The sequence below is a fragment of the Hemicordylus capensis genome, chromosome 1, assembly GCF_027244095.1.
Source record: "Hemicordylus capensis ecotype Gifberg chromosome 1, rHemCap1.1.pri, whole genome shotgun sequence".
Taxonomy (NCBI): Eukaryota; Metazoa; Chordata; class Lepidosauria; order Squamata; family Cordylidae; genus Hemicordylus; species Hemicordylus capensis.
The window spans coordinates 154,806,291-154,829,648 of NC_069657.1; the positions used below are offsets into that span (position 1 = coordinate 154,806,291).

The 23,358-nt window shown below is 41.7% G+C and overlaps 1 protein-coding gene across 4 annotated transcripts in view; it reads right to left on the minus strand.

Annotated features, from left to right (window-relative positions):
• Nucleotides 1–264: 264 nt before the first annotated feature.
• The window catches only part of CNTNAP5 (contactin associated protein family member 5), a 593,632-nt gene continuing 570,538 nt past the window's right edge, over nucleotides 265–23,358 (minus strand). For all 4 annotated transcript variants that reach the window (XM_053258168.1, XM_053258161.1, XM_053258176.1 and 1 more), the window contains 2 exons: nucleotides 16,607–16,678; nucleotides 265–15,092 (listed from right to left, as the gene is read on the minus strand). In XM_053258168.1, coding sequence (XP_053114143.1) covers nucleotides 14,896–15,092; nucleotides 16,607–16,678 — 269 coding nt within the window. In that variant the 3' untranslated portion in view covers nucleotides 265–14,895. The remainder of the gene's footprint in view (nucleotides 15,093–16,606; nucleotides 16,679–23,358) is intronic.

Consider the following 23,358-nt stretch of genomic DNA (forward strand, 5'->3'; position numbering starts at 1 on the left):
AAACCATGATTAGTTACTGGAGTCAGGGATGCTGTGCAGTGATCAAATATCCTGTGACAGCACTTTTAGCAAGGTTTGAAATCAATAAATCTGAGTTGTGGGAGCTTCACATTTTATTACTGTCCACCACATTGTTCCTCTTGTAGGAATTAATCGCCTACAAGAACAGAACGAGACCACTTTTCCAGATTATCCTTTTTTCACTGTCCATTTATATATTAAAAAAAAGAATCATGGCACGAGGCGCTTGTCTCCCACACAAAATCATACAAAAGGCTCTCTTTATTAAATATACATTATTTACAGTTTAAGTCTTTCTTCTGTACAACAATAACCATAGAAAACAAAAAGAAAGCTAAGGCTAATTTTTTTTGTTTGTAGTTTTAATCCCCATACAGTGTATTAAGACATGATACATGGTCTACAAAACTGACTTGGACTGAGGCAACACCCTAGGCAATTCTATGTCAAAAAGCAGACAGTGGAAGAAGAGTTTGTTAGATTTCCATTTTGGTTTCTTATGTTTTACTGTAACTGAAAGACGATCTTGGTGGTTAAGCTATTTCATGTGCTTAATATCAGGGTGGCTGACATTAATGGTAGGCATTCAGAGAGACAAGGGGAACATGAAGCACATGTGTCTCCCCCCTCCTTCCTGTTCCCTGTGCTTTTCTGCTCCATGAAAAGTACAACTTTCATGTTTCCCTTTGATAAGAGGACAGCTTGCACATCTCTTTGATGAGAGGACACCTTGCATGTTTCACAGCTGGAAGTTCTTTGTTGGACAATATGAAGGCATGTATGGAATAGGAAGTATAAAGCATGCGCTTCCTGTCCTCTTGCTTCTTTGAATAGCCAAAGTGACTCTTATTCTACCATTGCTTTAGATGATGTTTTTTGTTGGTTGGAATAAAAATGGGAAGAAATAAAAACAGATTGCTCACCTGTAATAGATGATCTGGAGGTACAGATACAAGGATATTTCCGATTTGGGTATTACATTTGTAATTTAACACCAGCAAAAATAGATGTGATGTAGTGTAGATAAAGAAGAAGCTCCTGACAGATTTTCAGCCACCAACCCATGTCAGATATTTCAAAAGTTTATCAGTTTTAGGGGCAAGCATAATGATGTATTGTGGAATGTTAGCTATGTTTGAAGGGAAAGCGTTTGAGAAGAACTCTGATGCCCTCACTCAGAGTAGCGAGAGCACATGAGGAACAGATACAGATTTTTTTTAAAAAGAGCCAGTGTTTTAGTATCCAGTTGCATCATTCCTATTGTGACAGATTTTATGAAATATAAATTCATTCCTGTTGTTATTATTATTCTTAGCCTACAAGTAGCTGAGATTGAGAAAATGTATCCTCAAATTGAATTCACATTTTTAATCAGTTCTCGAACAACTTCATTTAGTCTCAAATGCAAAATTGATGGCAGCCGTTTTTATATTAATCCAGCTTGGTGCTGAACTGAGGAGTGTAGATTATGAACAAGACCAGCTGCAGTGATATTTTAGAATTACAGCCAAAGAGCAAACACATCCCACTGTGCTTCCACAAATCTTGGTGTCTGATATACTTTAGAGTCAACATTCTCCATCAGTCATTTTTGCTAGATTTGTTCAGGGGCTGCTTATGGCCTGATTGAAATGTTACTGGACCTTATGGAAATATGGGGTTGCTGCTTCCCCAGAGCTGGGTGCCATATTTCTCTAGCAATATGTAGATGACTTAATTGCTAGGATTAGTTCAGTGCTACCTAAATCAGTAAAAGGTCAGTTGTAACATACCTTTAGTTACAGGTTACTGGGATCAAACAACAGAAGAGGGTCACCATTATCATGCCCTGCTCGTAAGCTTCCCAGAGGTATGTAGATGGCCCTTACTAGATACAGAGCCCTTTATCATGAGCAGTGAGGAAGGGCAAGAGGGTTAGCGGGGAGGAAGCCCTAAAGAGTTTACCTCCTCACAGATTATCGAGTAGCCCAGAGGGCTGGGTCACATCGCCCCATTTTGCCCTATTTCCTGGAGCTCCTATAAAGCACCGCACAATTGCATGGTGCATTATGGGAATCCCCCCTCCCCTCCCCTCCCCTCCCCAAAGCTGCCCGGAATCTCTGCAATGAAGCTGCAGCCACGGCTGGCAGACAATGACAGAAACTGGATTAGCAGACCACTTGCTCTCTTAACCTCATTTTGGAGGGTGGCTGCCTAGGTGGGTTTACAGCCTAGGTGGGTTTGCCACCAAGGTGCCAACAGGATCAGGAATTCCTTAGCCCAGTTTTGCCTGCACATGTGAATAGCTTCACAACAGAATGGTAGGCTAGGTGGCCCTTATGTATGTACAATCTTAATACATTAATTGGGCCAATGGCTCACTTTCAAGTGGTTATCAGAATAAACAAAGCTCTTTTTGTCCATTTTCCTGAATATTTTTAGAAGAATATGGAATTTTGGCTAACTTGGCTTCAAATCTTCAAGCCACTTACTCTGGATAAGTCAGTGGAGCTTTAGAACAAGGACTCTGAACAAAGACTATAACTTTGTTGAGTTGTGAGCCACAGGGTATTGTGAGCCAAGAGAGGAGAGCTGGTCTTGCGGTAGCAAGCATGACTTTCCCCCTTAGCTAAGCAGGGTCCATCCTGGTTGCATATGAATGGGAGACTTGAAGTATGAGCACTGTAAGATATTTCCCTCAGGGGATGGAGCCGCTCTGGGAAGAGCATCTATGTTCCAGGCTCCCTCCCTGGAAGCATCTCCAAGACAGGGCTGAGAAAGAGTCCTGCCTGCAACCTTGGAGAAGCTGCTGCCAGTCTGTGAAGACAATACTGAGCTAGATAGACCAATAGTCTGACTCAGTATATGGCAACTACCTATGTTCCTATCTGAGTCTATTGATGGATATATTTTGGATATATGGGGATCTGTCTCCCTCAAACATACAGAGTAAGCTCAAGAGGGTAGCAGGATCTGACATTTGCCAGGGCCACAAGATCAGCAATGGGGCCAGTTCCCCAACAGCACCACGTATTTCACTTTGGATGGAGCATCTAAAAAGATCTTACAGGGGGCAAGAGGGCCCCCCAGTCCTGAAACTGCCACTGCACACATACATACTCAATTGCCATCTTGACAAGACATGTAGAAGAGATTTTGATTTAATGTGTAGAGCTAATAATGCTTAACACAAAGAGCAAAGTTTCATATAGAGAGCTTCCCTCTAGCTAGCCAGTGATTCCCCAGTGAAGCCTATAGTGATTAATGGGAGCTTTGAAACTGAGATGCCTGGCCTGCTTGTAGCATTATCCATCTACCTGCCTTGCTGATCATATTTGGGGGAATGGGCAGTTCCTGCTTTTTAATGCAGGTCTATTATGCTAACTTTATATTGGTGTTACTGTATTTTTCTGCTGATGTTATATTTTTAAATGTTGTTATATTTTTAAATGTTTGATATGCCATTGTTTTTAATAATTTGTTCATTGAAAGCCACCTTGTTTTAATATGAAATATCAGGAAAGAGATTATTAAAAATAAATATCAGTAACCAGATTTTTTTTTTAAAATAGTGGCTGATATCCAGACTAACAAAGCATGGATGCTACATGAGATCACCAGTACTGCTGGTGAATTCCCACCTAATGTCGGTGCTTGTAGGAGGAAAAATTTAATGATTTCCCCTTTCCCCTGAAGCCCTCTGTTCCACCCAAAAATATGTCCCTAAGGGCAGCATGACCCTTAGGGATATATTTTCAGGTGGGACAGAGGGCTTCCAGGGGAAAGGGAGATTGTTGAGATTCACTCCCACCTGCTCGAATGACAGTTAGTCATTAGTCAACTGACTATTAGTCAAACCCATGTAGCACAAGCACATCTCTAAACTTAACCTTAAAATGCAGGGAAAATGCAAATATGACATTTTGTATTTTACCAAAAAGGAATTTTACTTGGTTAGAATTCCCACCATATTTTGACAGTAGGCAACATCCAGACTCATTAGACATGTTGAAGCATCATTTCAATTAACGAGTCAAGTCACGGCTGATTAATTTTGATGGGACTTAATCTGGTTGCTGCCCACTGTCCATAGTAGCATTGGGACATAGAAGTCAGGAAACAGATTTCCATGCTGTGTCCTTTGCAATGCTAAAGACAAATGGCACAGTCCTCTGAGAACTTCAAATGCACATCTATTTTTGATATGTCAGTATTTTATCATCTCAGCACCCAATGTATTGGGGAAAATGCACCACAGAGATGCAAATATATTATGGAGCTCTTCTCACCATCAGTGAGAAGTCCTCTGTGGAGTGGGGAGAGCAGGTTTTACGTACCCTCCCTGCAGATGATCGCTGACCCTTCCCTGGGTGGGTTGAGCACCGGCTCCTGCTGGTGGCTCTGGGGGTTGGATACAGGGTAGCGCTGCCACATGGTACCTTGCCCCCTGGAGCCCCAATAATAAATCACGTGAGTGCATGGTGCATTACTGGGACCCCCCTCCCCTCCCAAGGGTGCCCACTGTAGCTGCATGCAGCTGCAGCAGACACATGATTTAAAAATGAGGAGCACTTTCTCCCTTAACCTCATTTAAACAGAAGGCTACTTGGGTGGGTTTGCCACCGTGTGGCCATCAGGTCCTAATCCGATCCCGGTGGTTCATATGACCAGGCAAAACCCGGTGGTTCATATGAGCATGCCCAGGCTGGGCTCCCTCCGCTTGGTCCTGCACGCTCGTGTGAATAGCCTTACTAATTTCTTAGCCTGTGGTGCAGAGTATATGTTTGTATGTTCCTATAGGCAGGGAACATGGGAGGCAATGCTCAGATGCTATATATATCACTCTAGCTTGTCTTTGGCAAGGATGGGCATATTTTTTTACCAAATGACAATTGGGAAAATGGCCTTCTTTTAAAAATAATCAGTATTTATTCATATTGGTTTGAGGCGTGCTTGACATTAATTCAACCCTCTGTCTCCAAAGAAAAAAGTAATACTAGACAGGACAGCATCTGGTGTGACAGGCCTAAAGACAAATTCTTGCTTTAATCCCTGCAGCTTCTGATCACTTTGTAGAGTCAGAACAATTCCAAAGACAAATGGCTAATTAAAATATTACAGCAGTTAGCCAGTTATTGTGGTCTTTTGATTTTGTGATTTGTTTTTGTCTCTCTGACTGCTTTGGTGCAAAATTAGCAAAGAATAAATTTAGTGATACACTGAAATACTCAAATCCTTCTATGCGTTCTTCAAAATGAACACCAGAGGAAAGGAAATGTATCACAGTCCACTACATAAATGTATGTGGAAGATTGCATGGCTATGCTTTAACTATTTTGTCCAATTAATCATTGGCTGGAGGTGTATAATGGACTCTGCAGTTCTACTGAGATACAGTAAGGCTTAAATAAAAATAAATAGGACTTTAACAAGCATATAAGAATCAGGAGGTTCACCCAACTCCCAAAAATCTCTGTGGAGTTCCTTTGTGTACATTTCTGGGAATGCAGTCAAGCCTAAAATCTCAAAGGAATTCAGCTATTTCATTGACAGCACAATATGCAGTATGGGACAGATTCACCCATATATTTACACCAGCTTATTTCTCATTTCCTTGGTAGTTGGCAGATGAAAAGTACTGCACTTAAAATGATATCAGGTATGATATTTAAGTTCTGTCTTTGGTTATAAATCTGTCATGGCTCATTCACATCTGCAAGCCATCACTAAAGTTGGAGGCATCAAGTGATGAAACTGTGGTTGTGAACCAGCTGCTTGTTAAACAAACTACTTGGACTGAAAGCTTTTAAGGGCTAATTCACACAACCACAGAATACATGGTTGGTCACTTAGATCTCCTAGCCCAAAGTGCAGATGGCTATAGGTGAAAAGGTCTCCTCAGCCCTTAACCACTGACCCAGGTTGTAGGTGGATAGGTCATTAAAGATTCCAATGATTTGTTACATATACAGAACTAGAAGGTGGGTCCTTGCTAAATTCCTATGTCATGAGCAAGTTTGGGCTGAAAAACGGTATGGACCCCTGTCAACAGATTAAGGAAAGCATCTCAAAACTGATTGAAGATTACCAAGGAGAAATGTCATATTTGAGAGTGCAATGGAGTTTTAGAAGGCATTTGTTTTGTTGGCTTGATGAAATATTTCCCCATTTGTCTCCTATTGCATCACAACTTGTGCACCATGAAGATTTAACATGGCCCATGAGATACATTTGGGGGTTCGCCCCACTGTCCACTTCTGTAGTTCGAGACAGCCAGCAAAGCAGGAGAACTGCCAAACACATGACAGGCTGTAATATATGCCTGTTGGCCTGTGTTTGGCTTGGTGGGTCTAGTACAACCAGTCAGACCTTCATGCAGCACTTCAAAAACTGTTTATATTAGAACAGCCTGCCAATGGCACCAAAAGATTTGTTTGAGGTGGTTTGTTGGCTCTAGATGAACAACTAGAGTTGTTCATTTGAGCGAATGCACTTAGAAACCTGGGCCACAATCCAATGCCAAGTTAAACATACTTAAGCTCATTGAAATAAATAGGCTTAAGCAGACATTACTCTGTTGAATTGTGTTTTAGGGTTAGAAATCACAAGTTTCATGTTCTAATGTTTCTATCACCTAGAGTTTTGTTCCAGTACAAGAAGATGTCTTGATTCATGGGATTGCAATTTAGCAGCCTGTGGGTACATTCTTCAGTGGAACATGCAGCTGTATTAGTGTATTTAAAACCAGTGGCTGACATCCAAATTAATGAAGCATGTGTGCTGTGAATGTGCACTACATGCTACAGGGAAACGTGATTTTCTCTTCTGAAGGCTAATATGCCAGCCTACAATATGTTCCTGAGGGTCATGCAGCCCTCAGGAACATATTTTAAGGAGTCACAGTGAGCTTCAGAAGGAAGGAGAGATAGATGAAAAATGCCCCTTCCCCAGAGCATGTGCTGCACATTTGCTGCACACATTTTGTTAATCTGGATGTTGGCCAATGTGTATGGCCATTCTAAATCCTCTTAATCCAGAGCAGCCTAGACTAATTAAAGTGGGTGCAGAACTGACCATATAACCTGATCTTAAGTATGTTTATGAGTTATTTCAATAACGTATTTGCAGGTTTGTAGCCCCAATTCAGCTTCATCCATGCACAACTGTGGCACATAGAAATAATGGCCCCAGATGTCAACACCAACTAGATGTCCAGATATCTACCTCCAACTAGTTTGATGCCACCCAAATGAACACTGTTAAGGAAGTACATACCTATACTGGCTAAGTATATGTTTCCCAATCCAGAAATGAATCTGTCTGCATAGTAAAGCCTCTTCTGTAGTGGATCATCCTTACTGGATTGGACAGTGTGTGTTTCAGGCTGAGTTAATAGGACAGCCTCTTAAGAGTCTATAAGGGTATTTACACAACCTATTGGGTGGCGGGGGGGAGGAAGGCAGGGTTTCACTTACCTTCACCCACCCCAGATGGTAAAGCAAAGGTTGGTGGAGCATGGGCCATGCTCCCAGATGATCCATGCAGCTCCAAGTAGTGCAGATCTCCAGAGGCCAGGATGACGTGTGCCAGCCTTTGCTATCCCACAATGCACTTTGTGATGAGCACGGTGCATTGGTGATCCCCACATGAGACAGGTGCTCTAGGTGCCCATCTCTGTGTGCACACGGGCTACAGGCCTGAGCACACACATAATCCTGGTGCCGGGGTTAATGGTTAATGATCATGCCCTTAGACTGAGCTAAAGGCCGGGTATCTGAGTGGAGTTATGTGGGCTGGCAGCGCCAGGATCTGCGTGGATCCTGGTGCTGCCCATGAGCAGCCTAACTCAGGCTGGGCTGCCCTCGTATAGGCTAGGCTGCTCGTAAGAACAGTCTTTCATTCTAATCCAGCTTAACTGTAAAAGTCTGTAAAATAATTGTCCTATTTATTTATTTTTCCTTTTAAAAGGAAAAAAATAAATTTTAATTTAGTTTTAATTTTAATGAGGAATATTGCAAAACAAGTCAGTTTTTGCCTCATGAGACCTCACTAGTGTCAATGTGGAATCACTCACAGATGGGTGAGTAGTATTTTTGGTGCCACTCAAAGAGAAAATAAAGCATATAGAATGGAAGATCTGCAGCTATAAGTTAGAAGCAGATTTGGGGCAGCCTCAGAAGCATCTGGCTAATTCCTCTTCCTAGCAACAACAGTGATCAAACTCCTATTGATGTGAGGAGGTCAGATCTCATGTTAACTATCCAAATCACACTGTAATGCTTGCATTAGCCTACTGTGGGGCAAAATGATATCTACAACCTAGCAAACAAGAAATATAATGTCCTCTAATGAAATGGACAACTTGATCCATAACCCAGTTAAGTGAAACTAGGGGTATTAAGAGGTATACTGATTCAATTCTATTGATTACAAAGGGGCTAATTAAACTTAAACCCAAGTATTTCTACTTAACTGAGCTGCATATTGGGCTCTAAGTGTCTTTCTGATACAAGAAAAACTCTAATTAAGAACACAAACTACACCACTGTGTAGTGAGCCAATTAAGAAGGTAGAATGGCAAACTTGGTCAAATTTTACTGTCTCTCTAAATTTGAGAACCTGAGTCCTTTCTCATAAGCCTGTGAGAAGGGCTTGAAGGGGCGAGGGGAGAAAGCCCCAAAAAGCTTACTGCAGATGATCCTCTCTTTGTTACTGACTTCTTCCGGCAGCAGGGAGGTTTGGGGGCCAGGAGGCTGCTGGTGTGTGGGTGCCACACAGAGCCACGCGATCAGTTAGCCCGGGTGAATGGTGCATTTGTGCCCTTAAGCCAGGCTGACAGCTGGGACTTCCTTGTGGGTTTTCCATCGTGCCACTGCTGGGAACTGTGTGGCTCCCAGCGGTTCTCACACACAGGCAAAATTGGGCTAGGGAAGCCCAGCCCAGTTTTGCCTCCATGTCTTGCTTCCGTAGTTGTCAAGGAAAGAATTCAGTCCTATTGGTGCATGGAGGTTCTGTAAAAGGAAGTAAGTTCAAAAATATGGGGAGAATTCTAAAGGTTGAATTAGACAGTCATTGATTTCCTCTGGACTGTTCAATTTCCTGTTAATTTTGAAGCTTCTTTTACCAGTATTAATCAACTAACAGGGGATGGGAAAGGAAGGGCTATTTCCACCTCCTTTCAAGCAGAGCAATCAGAGGCTGACATGATGTGCACTTTCTCAGTGATACTGCAAATGCCACAGGGGCTGCTGCTGATGCATAAGGCAGCTCCAATGCTGTTGAGGATGAGTGGTTGTGCATACAATGCTGCCATAGTTTTTTGCTAGCACTGCATGCACGTCCACTGCTTGCCCCACAGCACTGGGGCTGCCTTACACACCTGCAACAGCCTTGCTGTGGTTTGCAATGTTGCCAAAATACTGTGCATCATGCCAGCTGTGTTTAATTCCAAACAGTGAAAACTGTGCAACTGGAACACATTAAAGACATTAGGACATATATAATGTTTTTGTCCAACAAGAGATATATGCACACTTGAAGCAGCCTACCATGCACACATCTGATATGGCTATAGTGTGCAGTTGGATGTCCATCTCAGTCAGTGAGGCTCATTCCGGCCCTACTAATCTGCGTGAATGTGCCTTTTGATGTGCATATGCTGTGCATTCGACTCCAAGATTAACAGCTGTTAGGCAAGACTAGTTGCCTACTAAGCAGGATCAGGGCCTTGGTTCTCACAAGAACCAATCCAGTTGCAAAATATGAGTTAAATAGGATCTGAACATGTTGTGATTGGATATCACAACAACAATAATAATTGGTTTTTAATCTGACTTTTTAAAAAAATTACTTGTATCTGTGTCTATCTTACTGTTGTAAACTGCCACGAACAGTATTGCACTGGAGGGGCGGGGTATAAATATTTCAAATAAATAAATAAATAGATAAATAATAAATAAATAAATACCACAGGAATAGTATTGTTGGTGTATTCAGAGAAAAGGAGAACAGTTTTGAGTCTTTAGCAGACAATGCACCTTATTTATTTATTTATTTATTTAACTTATATACCACCCAAACGTTCGTCTCTCAAGCCCAGGACACATGATCGTCCTGGGCTTGAGAGAACCAAAGCCCAGGTTAGAGCCCCCTACAGACTCTGTGGCTAGTGTTGAACCCAGAACTCTGACTGGAGGAAGAATACTTGTGCTGGGTCCTCCAGGGACCCAGAATGCAATATGCAAGCAGCAGACCAGCTGCTCTTAGTACTCCAGCCACTCCATCTGCACGACTGCTCCCCCCACCCATTTTCTTCCTAAAATCATGGCCAGCCCATCGGGAGCCCAGCTACACAGGGCAATCACACACAATTGTCTACCATGGTAGGATGAATGGTCATTTCATTCTACTTCAGTAACGGCCTGGGTACAGAAGCTGGTCTGCTCATGTCTGATGCAGCAGCAACTCGAGGGGTCCTGGTGCTCCAGACGACACTGTTATGTGAACATCCTCAGTGGCTATAAACCATCATTTCCAGTCAAGCCGAAGGCAATATGAGACAGGCCTAGTTTTTTATGGTGTACAGACACCTTTCTTTTGCCCACTGTTCTCACAAAAAAAATAGGCATTGCAGATTTGGAGGTGGGTGAGGCAGTGGGATGAGTATGCATACTGTGATGCCTGTCAAAAGTTCTATTGTTTGGTACCAGCCACTGTTAATATATTTTCATGCTTTTCTCAACAATAATGAAGGTTAGGTAGTTCCCCTTAAAGAGATGTGGGGGTAGAGGAGAAAAACTCATACAGTGGTGCATATCTCTGCAGAAAGGAATTGAAAAACCATTCTGCACTAGAAACCTGGGATCCTGTGTTCAACTACCTGGGTTTCAGAACATGAGTTACAATGCATGTGTGCATGTCTGCGTGTGAGCACGTGAGATGCCAGCCTTGCTTGCTCTTGTTTATTTGCAACATCTTTATGATCCTAATGGATAAAGCTTAATTCTTTTGCAAGCATTTGACCCCTCTCTGGATCAGCAAGCATTTCAGTCTTCTCAGTGCCTTGAATAATGATAGGATTCTGTTCTGTTTTATTGCCCCAACCCTCTCTTTTTAATCCCATTAGTTTATCCACTCGGGGCTAGATTTGCTACACTTTACACTGACTTTTATTTCAAGAGGGGGAAAAAAGAATATGTAGTGGAGCAAAGCAGTGATTTATCACAGCTGTATTGAGCAAGGGAAAAATGTGGCACAATAATTTATAGGGGGGGAAGTTATTGGAATAAAATGTGAATTTTACTTCCTCCTCCTCCCCCTCTTTCAGAATGCAATTAAACATGTTACGAATGAATGGCTACCTGTTAGTGAAATCATATAAAATTAGATTAGATGACTGGTCCAAAGAACAGTCAAAATAATGAGGAAAAATGTGGAGCCCTTAGACAGAAAAGGACTAATTAATTCTTGCATTTGTTTGGGACTCCCTTTTTCTCTCCAACATTTAGAATACAATGTAGAGAAACTTAATATTGTGGGTGAAATCCTGTGAGCAGAAAACCTCCTTAGGACGATGGTGTAGTAGTACTGCTGCCTCCTATCATCAGAACAACTTTTTTTCATGTTAAGGAAGCTTCTAATAATTAAGTACAAAACAAATAGAAAGGATAAAGGTTGCTGGTTGTCAGGAGATAGCACCTTCAAGAGACAGCACCATAATTAGTTTCAGTTTCAGTTCAGTATGCTATAAAAAGCTGAGTGATTGGTGTGTAGATCTTTCAACTGGACTAAGGATGGGAAACTTCATTTCTAATTATGGCCAAGGATGAAAGGACAATTGCAGAGTACTGAGCTGTTCTACCCTCTTTCCAATACTTACCTATGAGTTCAGTGCATCTGCTATTAATGCCATCTCTCCATCTAAGAAAGCACTAGCTGTGTACTTAAACAACAACAACAACCATGAAGACTTAATTGATCATTGCCATCTATAAAAGATCACTGGAAGGTCCATCTGTCTCCTGACTTTAATTCACTCTTGAGTCAGTGGAGCATTTATGTTTGTTTGTTTGTTTATCTCATATAAATAAATATGAGAACTGCTTCTGGTGCTTATCCCATAGTTGGAAGCAGGGGGAAATGGCATAAACTACAGAAGGAGGGCTGATAGAGGAAGATGAGCAATGAGTTTGCAACAACTTGTTACTAGTCCTATGGCAAGGAATGCAGGGAGGCATTAACAGCATTGAACTCAAGACTAGTTCTACTCTTGGAAGTGGGGCACTAACATAAAAAGGGAGGTACTGTGTTATAAAGCAGAACAGGACAATTGGACTAGCAATGGGCAAAACCAGTCTTGATAGATTATAAATGAGAGAGGAAAAGTTCAGCTGGATCTCTGCTAGTGTCTAACTTGTCTTTCTTTAGATTGTGAACCCTTTATTTATTTTTAACATTTCTATACCACCCTATCCATCCAAAGGCTCTAGGAGGTGAGGGTGGGCAGAAAGCCACATTCTGAAGAAGAACAAGAACGTGTGGAGGACAGCACATTTCCCTCTTCGAAAGCATCGACTTGCAACTGAGAGATGGAAAACAGATCCTTTCCCTCTGTTAGGGTTTAGTGGAATCTCCTAGGACTAAGAAATTTGGCTCCCTAGGGAACAGGCCCAAGAACCATAAACATGTCCCAAGGCATTCATAATAAAAGGGGCTGCAACAGAACTTCATAGGCTACACATTAGGTTCCCCAGGTAAAATCCAACCCTTTCCAAAATCTTCAAGTGAGATAAGAATAATTTGGTCAAAGTTTTAGATCCAGACTCCTGTAGTAAGTATTTCACTGGTGATGTGCCTGACATGACACATTGAGGTCATTGACACAACTGAAACCTGGGTAGCACAAATGTCCTATGAGCATTTGACCAAGGTAGGAGGAAAACATGTTCTATCCAGCTTTTCTTCCTGCCTTGCTTCCACATAATCACTTCTCCTTCCTCCTACCTAGTTGTTTGCACACACACAGCCAAAAATTGGGAGCACACACAGCTCCCAAACCTGGGTAGGACACTTGTCCTACCCAGTTTTGGTTGTGTGAATGACCTCATTATCAAATATACCCATGATCTCTTCACTACCAGTGATATCCCCTGTTGCTCTCTGTTTTGTTTATTTATTTATTAAAACATTTTTATACCACCCAAAACCTACGTCTCTGGGCGGTTTACAACAGACTCTGTTTACAACAACTCTGTTCTCTTTATCCTCATAGGGGAAAGCGATCCCATTTTTGGAGCCAAGTGTATAAGCCAGTGTGGGTAAGGGAGAAATTCCACCACTGCAGGCTGCCACCCCACACTTTCCCTAGGGCAGAGGGAAGGAACCCTGAACAGTCAATTTGAACTTCTGCACTGATAAGAAATTCTAGATTAACTGGAGGAAAAAAATGTAGTTCTGGTTCCTGTATCAACTAAAGCCAACAGACCCAATTGTGTCATGATTTGATGGGGCAAAATATGGATATCTTTAAAAGTGCATTCTTTGGGATAACTCTGTGGCATGTAGAGTTTTGATACAATTCCTGAAGATCTGGCCCTGTCTCACACCCGTGTAGCATCTCATTTTATTTATTTATATTTATGTAGACCTCTTTTGGAACTTGTGTTGAAAAATGGTATAAAAATATTCATCGTATCTCTCCAGTGGCTGTTGCTAGTGTCTAACTTGTCTTTCTTTAGATTGTGAACCCTTTGAGACAGGAGACCATCTTACTCCTTTTTCTATGTAAAATGTTTTGAGAACTTTTTTGGTTCAAAAGTGGAATATCAATATTCTTAACAATTAATAATAATTTGTCTTTTGACTGAAACTACCTGTATCCAAGGGGGAAGGGTGCTTCTTTGCTCAGGAAAGCCATATCTTCTTCCACATCATTTTAAATACATTCTGGGCTTTTTAATGTGAATCATAGGAATTTGGCCACCACATACTGCTTTGTATTTGATGTTTGATTTCCCTGATTTTGGAAGATTTCCCCCCAGTGATGTTTAGGTGGCAGTTCAAAGCAGCATTATCAACATTTTTCACATGTTAGCATTCATAGAGTGCCCTAACACCTAGCACACTCCTAAAGCCCTTGGCAATGCTAGTTTCCAAGCTTCAGTTAGGGTTACAGGGTACCAGTTCTAAGCAGTCAGCTCTATGAGATGGAGGTTAAAATAGTCTGGTGCTTTTTGGATCAGTGATGCTACATTAAACAAATAAGGAGGAGGAATTTTTCAGTCTAAAAGTTACAGTAAAAGTATAATGGGGAAGAAAGGTTTGTGTGAGGGGGAGGGGGTCAGCAGATAAGGAGGGAAATAAGTAATCCCAGATCCTTAGCTTGCAAAATCAGCACAGCACCACCAACATGAAACAGAATTATTATGCCAATTTGCAAAAAAGAAAAAGAAAAACAGGATTTGGCTCCTTTAAACACATGATTTTTAAAAAGAGACAATTTGGTCTTATTCTTTCCCACTACCTTGTTGCAATAGCTGCGATGCTACATAGTTAGCTTGTACACTTTACCTCTAGTATATATCGCTCAGGTCCAGCAGGAAACGGTGAATTAAATGGGTCCAGAAAACAACATTTCAGAAATCCAGGTAATAAACCATCAACCATGCATGTTATCTGGAACTTAGGAAGGACACACAGCTGTTTGAGTTGTTAGGCATTAACTGTGGTGGGTTTTGGTGAAGAGAATGAGGCCCTGTAATTGCTGCCAAACTCTTCTGTGAAAAGTGTGTTCTTTCCAAAAGTGTGGGGAAATTCCAAAGAAATGGATGGGTAAAAAAAAAAAAAAATAATAATAATCAAAGAAATGCCGAGTGTTACAAGGAGCTGCAGAGTCTGTTAGATGAAATATTCTCGTTTGCACTCGCTCACTGTGTTCTGCAAGTCAACATCAGTCTTAAAAGAACTGTCAAGGTGCTCTGGATATTCCTTTTCCTTTGTCTGGCTGCTCCGATGTGACTGTTTGTGCTGGTAAAGAAATCTGCTCATAATGGCCACAATGCAAAAGACGATGAAGATCACAACTGCTATGACACCTGTGGAAAAAAGAACAAGAGAAGAGAATATAAAGGGAAAAATGGAGGCTTGCAAAGTACAGATTTTGCCATGGAATCTTGCAGCACTTCAAACTGGCTCTGTTTGGTCCATCTGCCTGACCTCATTAGTGAGCTAGCCAATTCTGACTGTGCCCTATCTGGAATTCTGACAGATCCCCACCTTTACCCTCAGCTACAGATCGTGCTGACACCTGGCCATAATCAGTGTGCAGGATTTCACTGCATTTCACCAGACAAGCTCCTCCAACAGAAAGGAGAGGCCTACATCGATGCATTTAGTTATGTTTTCATTAGGAGGTTTGATGACCAATTTTCAGTGCAATTGTGCTTTACACAGTAGCAGCTGAAACTGCTGAGCTCTCTGGGCTTTCAGCTATGACAATGACAGTTTTGGATTGAGACATTCATGCTGCTGGCATTCACCCAACTGCAAAGGGATATTTCATCTGCTGGTCTGGTCTGGTCAGATAATGTGGTCCTGATTTAATTACCTAAATATCTCATGGGTATTCTGATTCACACTTCTGAACTATGAAGACTAATGGGTCATAAGGTTTGATGACTATTAGTCATGACTTGATAGTGCTTGAAAGATAGGGCTGGGTTCAGACAAAGCAGATAGATCTTTAAGAAACCCATGAGCACATGCTCAAATGGCTACGCTTGCAGTTCTCTCCTTGAGTCTACTCTGCAGTTTACAAGACAGGACTGAAACAGGATTCCAAGTTTAGGCAGATCACAAATATTATATAACTGCATTACTGAACATGTTGCTTTATTTTCAATCCCTTAGCTAATAATTTTGGACACTGAATTTCCCTTTTTCACTCCAACCAAGCTGGAGTTTTCTGTGAGAACCACTGGGAGCCAGCAGCTCCCAGCAGCTGCCCAGTGGCAAGCTTGCTTACAGAACCCACCGCGTAGCTCGGGTTTTGGGTGTGAGCATGCCCAAAGAATGGATTAAATGATCATGCGTCTGCTGTGGCTGCTTGCTACCACAGCAGACACACTCGGGGGAAGGTGTGGGGCTCCCAGTAATGCACTGTGCCCTCACTCGGTGCATGACTGGGGATCTGATGGGGTGGGGTGCCACACAGCGGCACTTCCCTTCACCCGATTCTCAGAGTGCCCGAGTAAGTTGTGGTTGGGTGCAGGAGCATCAGAGTGGAGCCGCTGCTCAACTGGGCGGGTCATCTGCCCAGGGAGAAGGTGCTGATCGTCTGTAGGAAGCACTTTCAGGCTTTCTCCCTGCAAAACAGGGTAGCTGCCTTTCATGACTGTAAGCATAAGTTTCAAAACAGAGATGTTGCTGATGGAAACTTGGGGTTAAAGCTGAAGAGATTATATTGTTGTCTCACAAAACAAACGCAATGTAGAAGTTGGGGAGAAGAAGAATCAGAACCTATGAGCCACCAAACATGTGAGCTACCATCAGTGAGCTATGTTAGCAAAGAAAGAGTTGCTTATTCAGCTTTTCTTTTCTTTTTTTTTACCTCCAATGACTGCTGAATCACTCCTGACAGCATTGGTGAGTGGTTCTCTCTCATCTGCTTTTCCAAATGGATCTGAAATTTATTAAGGATACACAGATCATTTTACATATATAATGTGTCTACCAAGCATCCTCCTCCCACAAGCCAGCTATAAAAAATAGGCTCTTGGTAACAGAGAATTTGGCAGATGGAAACAGCCAGCTAGATTATCATACCAATATGACAAATATGTATATACCTCTTTTCAACAGAAGTCATCAAAGCTGTTTACATAGATATAAATAAATAAAATAGCTCCCTGTCCCCAAAGGGCTAATAATTATCTTGGTTTATATCTGGTGCCATTCCAAAGATCAATCTAGATGTTATACTTCTTTGTGTGTAATTTTCTCAAACTGCTTTTTGGGGGAGGTGATCAAGGTCCCCCCCCCCCATCTTTTTCTTCTTAGATTCAGCCCCAAGCTGCTTTTTGCTCCACAGAGAAACATGGTTTTCCTCATGAGGAAAAAAAGGTGCTTAGGGGAGCAGATTTCCAGGATGTGTATTTCTTTATGCTGGGCAACTACTGAGCAAAGACTCAGATTATCCATACTCAACACTTCTTTAGGAATGGTAAGACTTCTGAATTGTAAACATTTGGAATTCTTGGGAACAAAGCAAACTACCCAGTCACCAATACCATCTTGTCCTGCTTCTATTGTATCAACTCCAGATTTGTTTTGTAATATGTTAAAATTAAAAGAAGACATAAAACAGAGGAGAGAGCAGGAGACAAAAATATCAGCAAAATGACGTAAGGACATTACAACCAAGTTTACAAAGTATGCTGGAATGCATTATAATTATAATCATATGTTTGGCTAAATAGGAATGTTTCTGCCATTTTTAAAACTGACTTGTATTTGGATATCTATACCATTTCAGAAAACTACCAGGTAGTTATACTGTAAATTGCTTTGCAATATAATTATTTCTGTTGGCTTAGTCAGAAACATGATGTTTTAATTGGAGGCATCCTTGAAAAGAGAAGTATTCTTATCTTAATGATGGTCATGATCCAAGGTCCCTCTAGGATGGCTGGACAAAGTTTCTGCCTTGAAGCTGGTGGTGAAATTCCAGTAATTAGCTCCTAGTTATAGCAACCTCCTGGACAGCTCCCAGCTCCTTTGATGTTCAGCACTTGATCCATACTGGCTCTGCTGGACAGCTCCCCTCCTGTTCCATACCTAGCTGCCAAACCTCTTACTTTCTCAGCATCTTGATGGCTGGACTACTCTCCTTATTAACCTGAAGACCAGGGAAGGAACAGCTGAGCTACCTGTGGGCTTCTGGCTACACCAACAGTGAGTGATGACTCAATCCCAAAGGTCAATCCAGACAACCCATATTCTGAGTCTATCTTAGAGCCAGATTGACTTATCACATACTGTTCACCATGGGAGCATCAGTGGCTGGGGTATCTGCCAAGCCTATTTGCAAATTCAAATGATGTAGATGGATCAATCTAGTTTCAAAAGAAACCCCCCAAAGGTTATTCACATAAATGAATCCTGATTGTGGCTATCTGGTTACTATTTAGACGATGAACATGGTTCTATTGTTTTCATTTTGTGTTGATTTTGTACAGTGCCTTGGTTTTATTTATTTATTTTGTGGTGCTTAACTAGAAGATGATGATCAAGAAATAACACCTTGCTTATGCATTGAGATTCATGCATAGGAGGCTTCAAGCTTCATGTGTTTTCATGAATCACAGGAAAACAAACATATGAGAATGCAAATATGCTAATATTAGCATATTAATATATTCTAAGAAGTCAAAATCCTTGTCCTGTAGTTGGTGTTGATCGACAATACTATCTTGTTCTTTTGTGAGGGCTCTGCAATGTTAAATTCTGTAAATTGGTTCAATCTTCAAGCAGAACAAAAAAAAATTTAAACAAGGGGAAATCAATTTTCCTTCTATGAGGTTCACTTGTTTTATGCCAATTATACAATGATGAAAAGGGTATTATAAAAATTAATAAATGAGAAATACCTTGTGACGTTTCAATCTTTATTCCTTTATATTATAAAGAATTTATTCCTTTATATTCCTAGTGTTTCCCAGTATTATGCCTCCATTATTTTTATATAAATATATTTAAATTACATAGTTATATATTGTGTGTGCTCATGCACTTATATGCATATACAGATAGACAGACCCCTAAACTATATATTTGCAGTCATAGTAATAAACTAAATATTTAGTAGTCGTAGTTGTAAACTAGGCATAAGAAGGTTTCAGTCCCCATGACAGCCACATGTGAGTAAGCCCAATTCATTTCAGTGGGGTTTGCCACAAATAAGGGTGAACAGAATTGCAATTGAGGATTTTGGAGTTCAAGGCCCACTGCCTGGCAAAGCATATGCCACATGATTAATGATTCTCTTCCACAAAAAGAAGCAACCACGACACTTAAATTCAAAACAGATTTAAGATCAAATACACATCTCAGCATTGGTAATTGAATGTTCACAAAGAAGCAGAACAAAAGCCATAGCTTTGGTTAATTGATTTCAAAAAGTGCAGCAGCAACTAAAAAGCTGTGAGTCTGGGGGCCAATGGAACAGTTTTTGCTTTGGAAAGAGCACTTAAAAATGAGAGCTTTAACTGCAGTAACCTTAGCTGAGGTTACTGGTACTAAAGAACACAAAGACATACAAACAATATGGTCAGATTAACTTTAATGTTTCTGCTTCTGATATTTATGCAATTTAACATATTTTTGAATGCATGAATAATATATTTTTTAGAAAAGTGATCTCACACATTTCTGTGTATATATTTATTTCAGAATTCAGGTTGACAGACCTTAACATTTCTTGGTGTTATGATTCACTCCATTAATAATCAGATTAGGGAAAGAACACAGAGGTGTTTGCTGCAGAGAAGCAGATGGCAAGTGACAGCAGAAGCTTCCCCAGTAGGACCCTGGTACATTCTGAAGTCAATGGAAACAATATCTCACATAAGGCTTTAGAAGGATGTGTTCTTTTTCCAACTCCGGAAATCAGATATGAGCACAAGTTGTTAACAAAGTCATTTAAAGAGACTGAGTAGATGTGATAGTTCAAAGGCTGCTCAAATGCAAATGAAAAATATTTTACTGTAATGATGGAGTGGCTGCTGAAAGGTATATGTTATTAATAAACATGGCTTGCCATTCAAATCTCCAGTGAATAAAAATGTTTAGCTTTCAGATAACTCCATTCCCTGGCATTCTAGAGTTAAACCTTCTATTTGTAGTATATCAGTCACCAGCAGCTTGTGAATTGATTCTCTGGAGGTATCTCCCACTACTACTGTGTTGTGAAGGAGGGGGAAAAAGTGAAAATCTTACTTTAGTAAGCCGTGGGAGGTGGATAGTGGAGACAGCAGATGTCTCAGTCAGAGTCATCCATGTAGATAGTTGGTGAGGTGAGTCTCACGATCAGTGAGACTTGCCGGAAGGGGGTTTGCAGGGAGAGCGGGCTTAGCACGCTCTCCCTGCAGATGATCAAGCCAGCAGCCCACATGACTGCCGGCTCCATCACGGAGCCGGCGGAGGCTGCAGGGATTGGGGTCTACGTGGCCCCCAGAAGTTCCACGATGCCCACGTGAGCAAAGTGTGCCGCGGCAACACACAACCAAACAGAGGAGGTTAACAGCACACTCGATCCGTTAACCTCATCTTAGGGGACGAGTATTTAGGACTGTTAGCTGCTGGGAGCCGTGCAGCTCCCATTGCAGAACACGGCCAGCCCAAAGCAGGCTAGGCTCCCTTAGCCCGCTTTTGGGCGATCGTGAGAATCTCCTCAGTGGCTAGCTTGCAGCCTCTGGTATAAGCGCATGCTCCCTCCCTCAGGGTAAAAATTAAAAACATTTTTATAAAGAGACTTTTAAATGTTCAGTCTGCTGCTTATATCTGGTAAATTTTTTGATTTTTAGTTCTCAGTTTTTAGCTTTCTATTAAAAGCTTTTAATTTGAAACTTTATTGGTAATTTAAAATGTGATTTTAGCCTGGTATTTTAACTTGTTTAATTTTATTAATCTTTTATTTTACATTGTATCTATTTTATTAATGTTTTGAGCCACCCTGAGCAGTGTGTAGTGGAGGAGTCGGGGATAAATTTTTAAATATTATTATTATTATTATTATACACCAAATATAACTGTAGTCGAGAAGAAAGAAAAACAAGTTAAAATAATCGACATAGCAATACCAGGTGATAGAAGAAAAAGAAAAAGAAAAAATCACAAAATACAAAGATCTACATATTGAAATTGAAAGGCTGTGGCAGAAAAAGACCAAAATAATCCCAGTGGTAATTGGCACCCTGGGCGCAGTTCCAAAAGACCTTGAAGAGCACCTCAACACCACAGGGGCCACAGAAATCAGCACCAGCCAATTACAAAAAGCAACTTTACTGCCTATATTCTGCGACGATATCTATAGTAATAACAGCAACAACACTGATAATAAAATTCAGCCATCCCAGGTCCTTGGGAAGGACTCGAAGTCTGGATGAAACAAACCTTTCAATAACACCTCTCTGACGGTGTAAACAAAAATAATAATATAATGCTGATTTCAGTAGGGCTGCCAGCCACTTAGCAACAATTCACTTGCATGATGTTAAATAAGACACTCAACCCCTCTACTGATAGCTCTCATTTGCTACTGATTTCTTCCCCCCTTCAATTGGCCCACAGAGGACACAAGTGGTTCCCACCAGCAGGCCACCCTACCAGCCACCATTGGTATTAGTAAAGAAAACCCAAACCTATTTTTCTAGGGTCTCTTTGGCAGTCATTTTTTGCTAACTCTACATATCAAAAGGATTTGCTTTGTAGCAGAGGCTTTTTGGGGGGTGGGGGGGGAAATCCAAAGATCTAGTGTAACCAGGATCACATGCATAAATGCTGAACTGTACAATTTTTAGGGGTGTGCAATTCGGGATTTCGGGTGATTCGGCTCGGACCCGAACCGAATCACCCCTGTTCTGTTTTGTGCCCGAATCTGGGTCACCCGAATTACCCTTGATTTGGTTCGGATTCGGATTTCATCCGAATCCGAATCCATTCGGGGGGGTAAAAAGGGGCCCAGGGGCATAATTTTGGGGTGGGGTGGTAGTTCCCAATGGGTAGAGTCTACCACCCCAATTTCGGGGGGATTGGGCAAAATCCTGATTTTTGGTGAATTTTTAAAGTTTTAGTGACTTTGGGGCAGTTCGGGGGCTTAGCATGGGATCTGGGCAAAAGGAGTGGGGTGGGGTGGTAGTGCCTAATGGGTGCAGGCTACCACCCCAATTTCAGGGGGATTGGGCCAAGGGCTGATTTTTGGTAAATTTCTGAAAAATTCATGTCTTTGGGGCAGATTGGGGCATATTGGGGCAGAAAGTGGGGCCTGGGGCAGAATAGTGGGGTGGGGTGGTAGTGCCTAATGGGTGGAGGCTACCACCCCAATTTCAGGGGGTTTGGACAAAGGGCTGATTTTTTGAGAATTTTTGAAGTTTTAGTGACTTTGGGGCAGTTTGGGGGCAGAAAGTGGATCTGCACCAAAAGAGTGGGGGTGGGGTGGTAGTGCCTCATGGGTGGAGGCTACCACCCCCATTTCAGGGGGATTGGGCAGAGGGCTGATTTTTTGAGAATTTTTGAAGTTTGGGTGTCTTTGGGGCAGATTGGGGGCAGAAAGTGGATCTGCCCCAAAGGAGTGGGGTGGGCTGGTAGATAGTGCCTAATGGGTGGAGGCTACCACCCATCCCCAATTTAAGAGTGATTGGGCAGAGGGGTGAATTATGGTGAATTTATTTGTATGAGGTTTGTCTTCATAAGGTGAAGTGTGCTAAATTGATTACTTCCTCATATTATTCATAGCAAAGGAAAGTGTGAAAAAGTGAAAGTGGGGTCATGAGAGTTGTTTAATTGAAAAATATCTCATTTGCTATGATAGAATGAGAATTCACACCTCAGAAAAAACTTCTGAGGTGTGAATTCTCATTCTATCATAGCAAATGAGATATTTTTCAATTAAACAACTCTCATGACCCCACTTTCACTTTTTCACACTTACTATGAATATGAGGAAGTAATCAATTTAGCACACTTCACCTTATGAAGACAAACCTCATAAAAATAAATTCACCAGAATTCACCCCTCTGCCCAATCACTCTTAAATTGGGGATGGGTGGTAGCCTCCACCCATTAGGCACTATCTACCAGCCCACCCCACTCCTTTGGGGCAGATCCACTTTCTGCCCCCAATCTGCCCCAAAGACACCCAAACTTCAAAAATTCTCAAAAAATCAGCCCTCTGCCCAATCCCCCTGAAATGGGGGTGGTAGCCTCCACCCATGAGGCACTACCACCCCACCCCACTATTTTGGGGCAGATCCACTTTCTGCCCCCAAACTGCCCCAAAGTCACTAAAACTTCAAAAATTCTCAAAAAATCAGCCCTTTGTCCAAACCCCCTGAAATTGGGGTGGTAGCCTCCACCCATTAGGCACTACCACCCCACCCCACTATTCTGCCTCAGGCCCCACTTTCTGCCCCAATATGCCCCAATCTGCCCCAAAGACATGAAATTTTCAGAAATTTACCAAAAATCAGCCCTTGGCCCAATCCCCCTGAAATTGGAGTGGTAGCCTGCACCCATTAGGCACTACCACCCCAACCTACTCCTTTTGCCCAGATCCCATGCTATGCCCCCGAACTGCCCCAAAG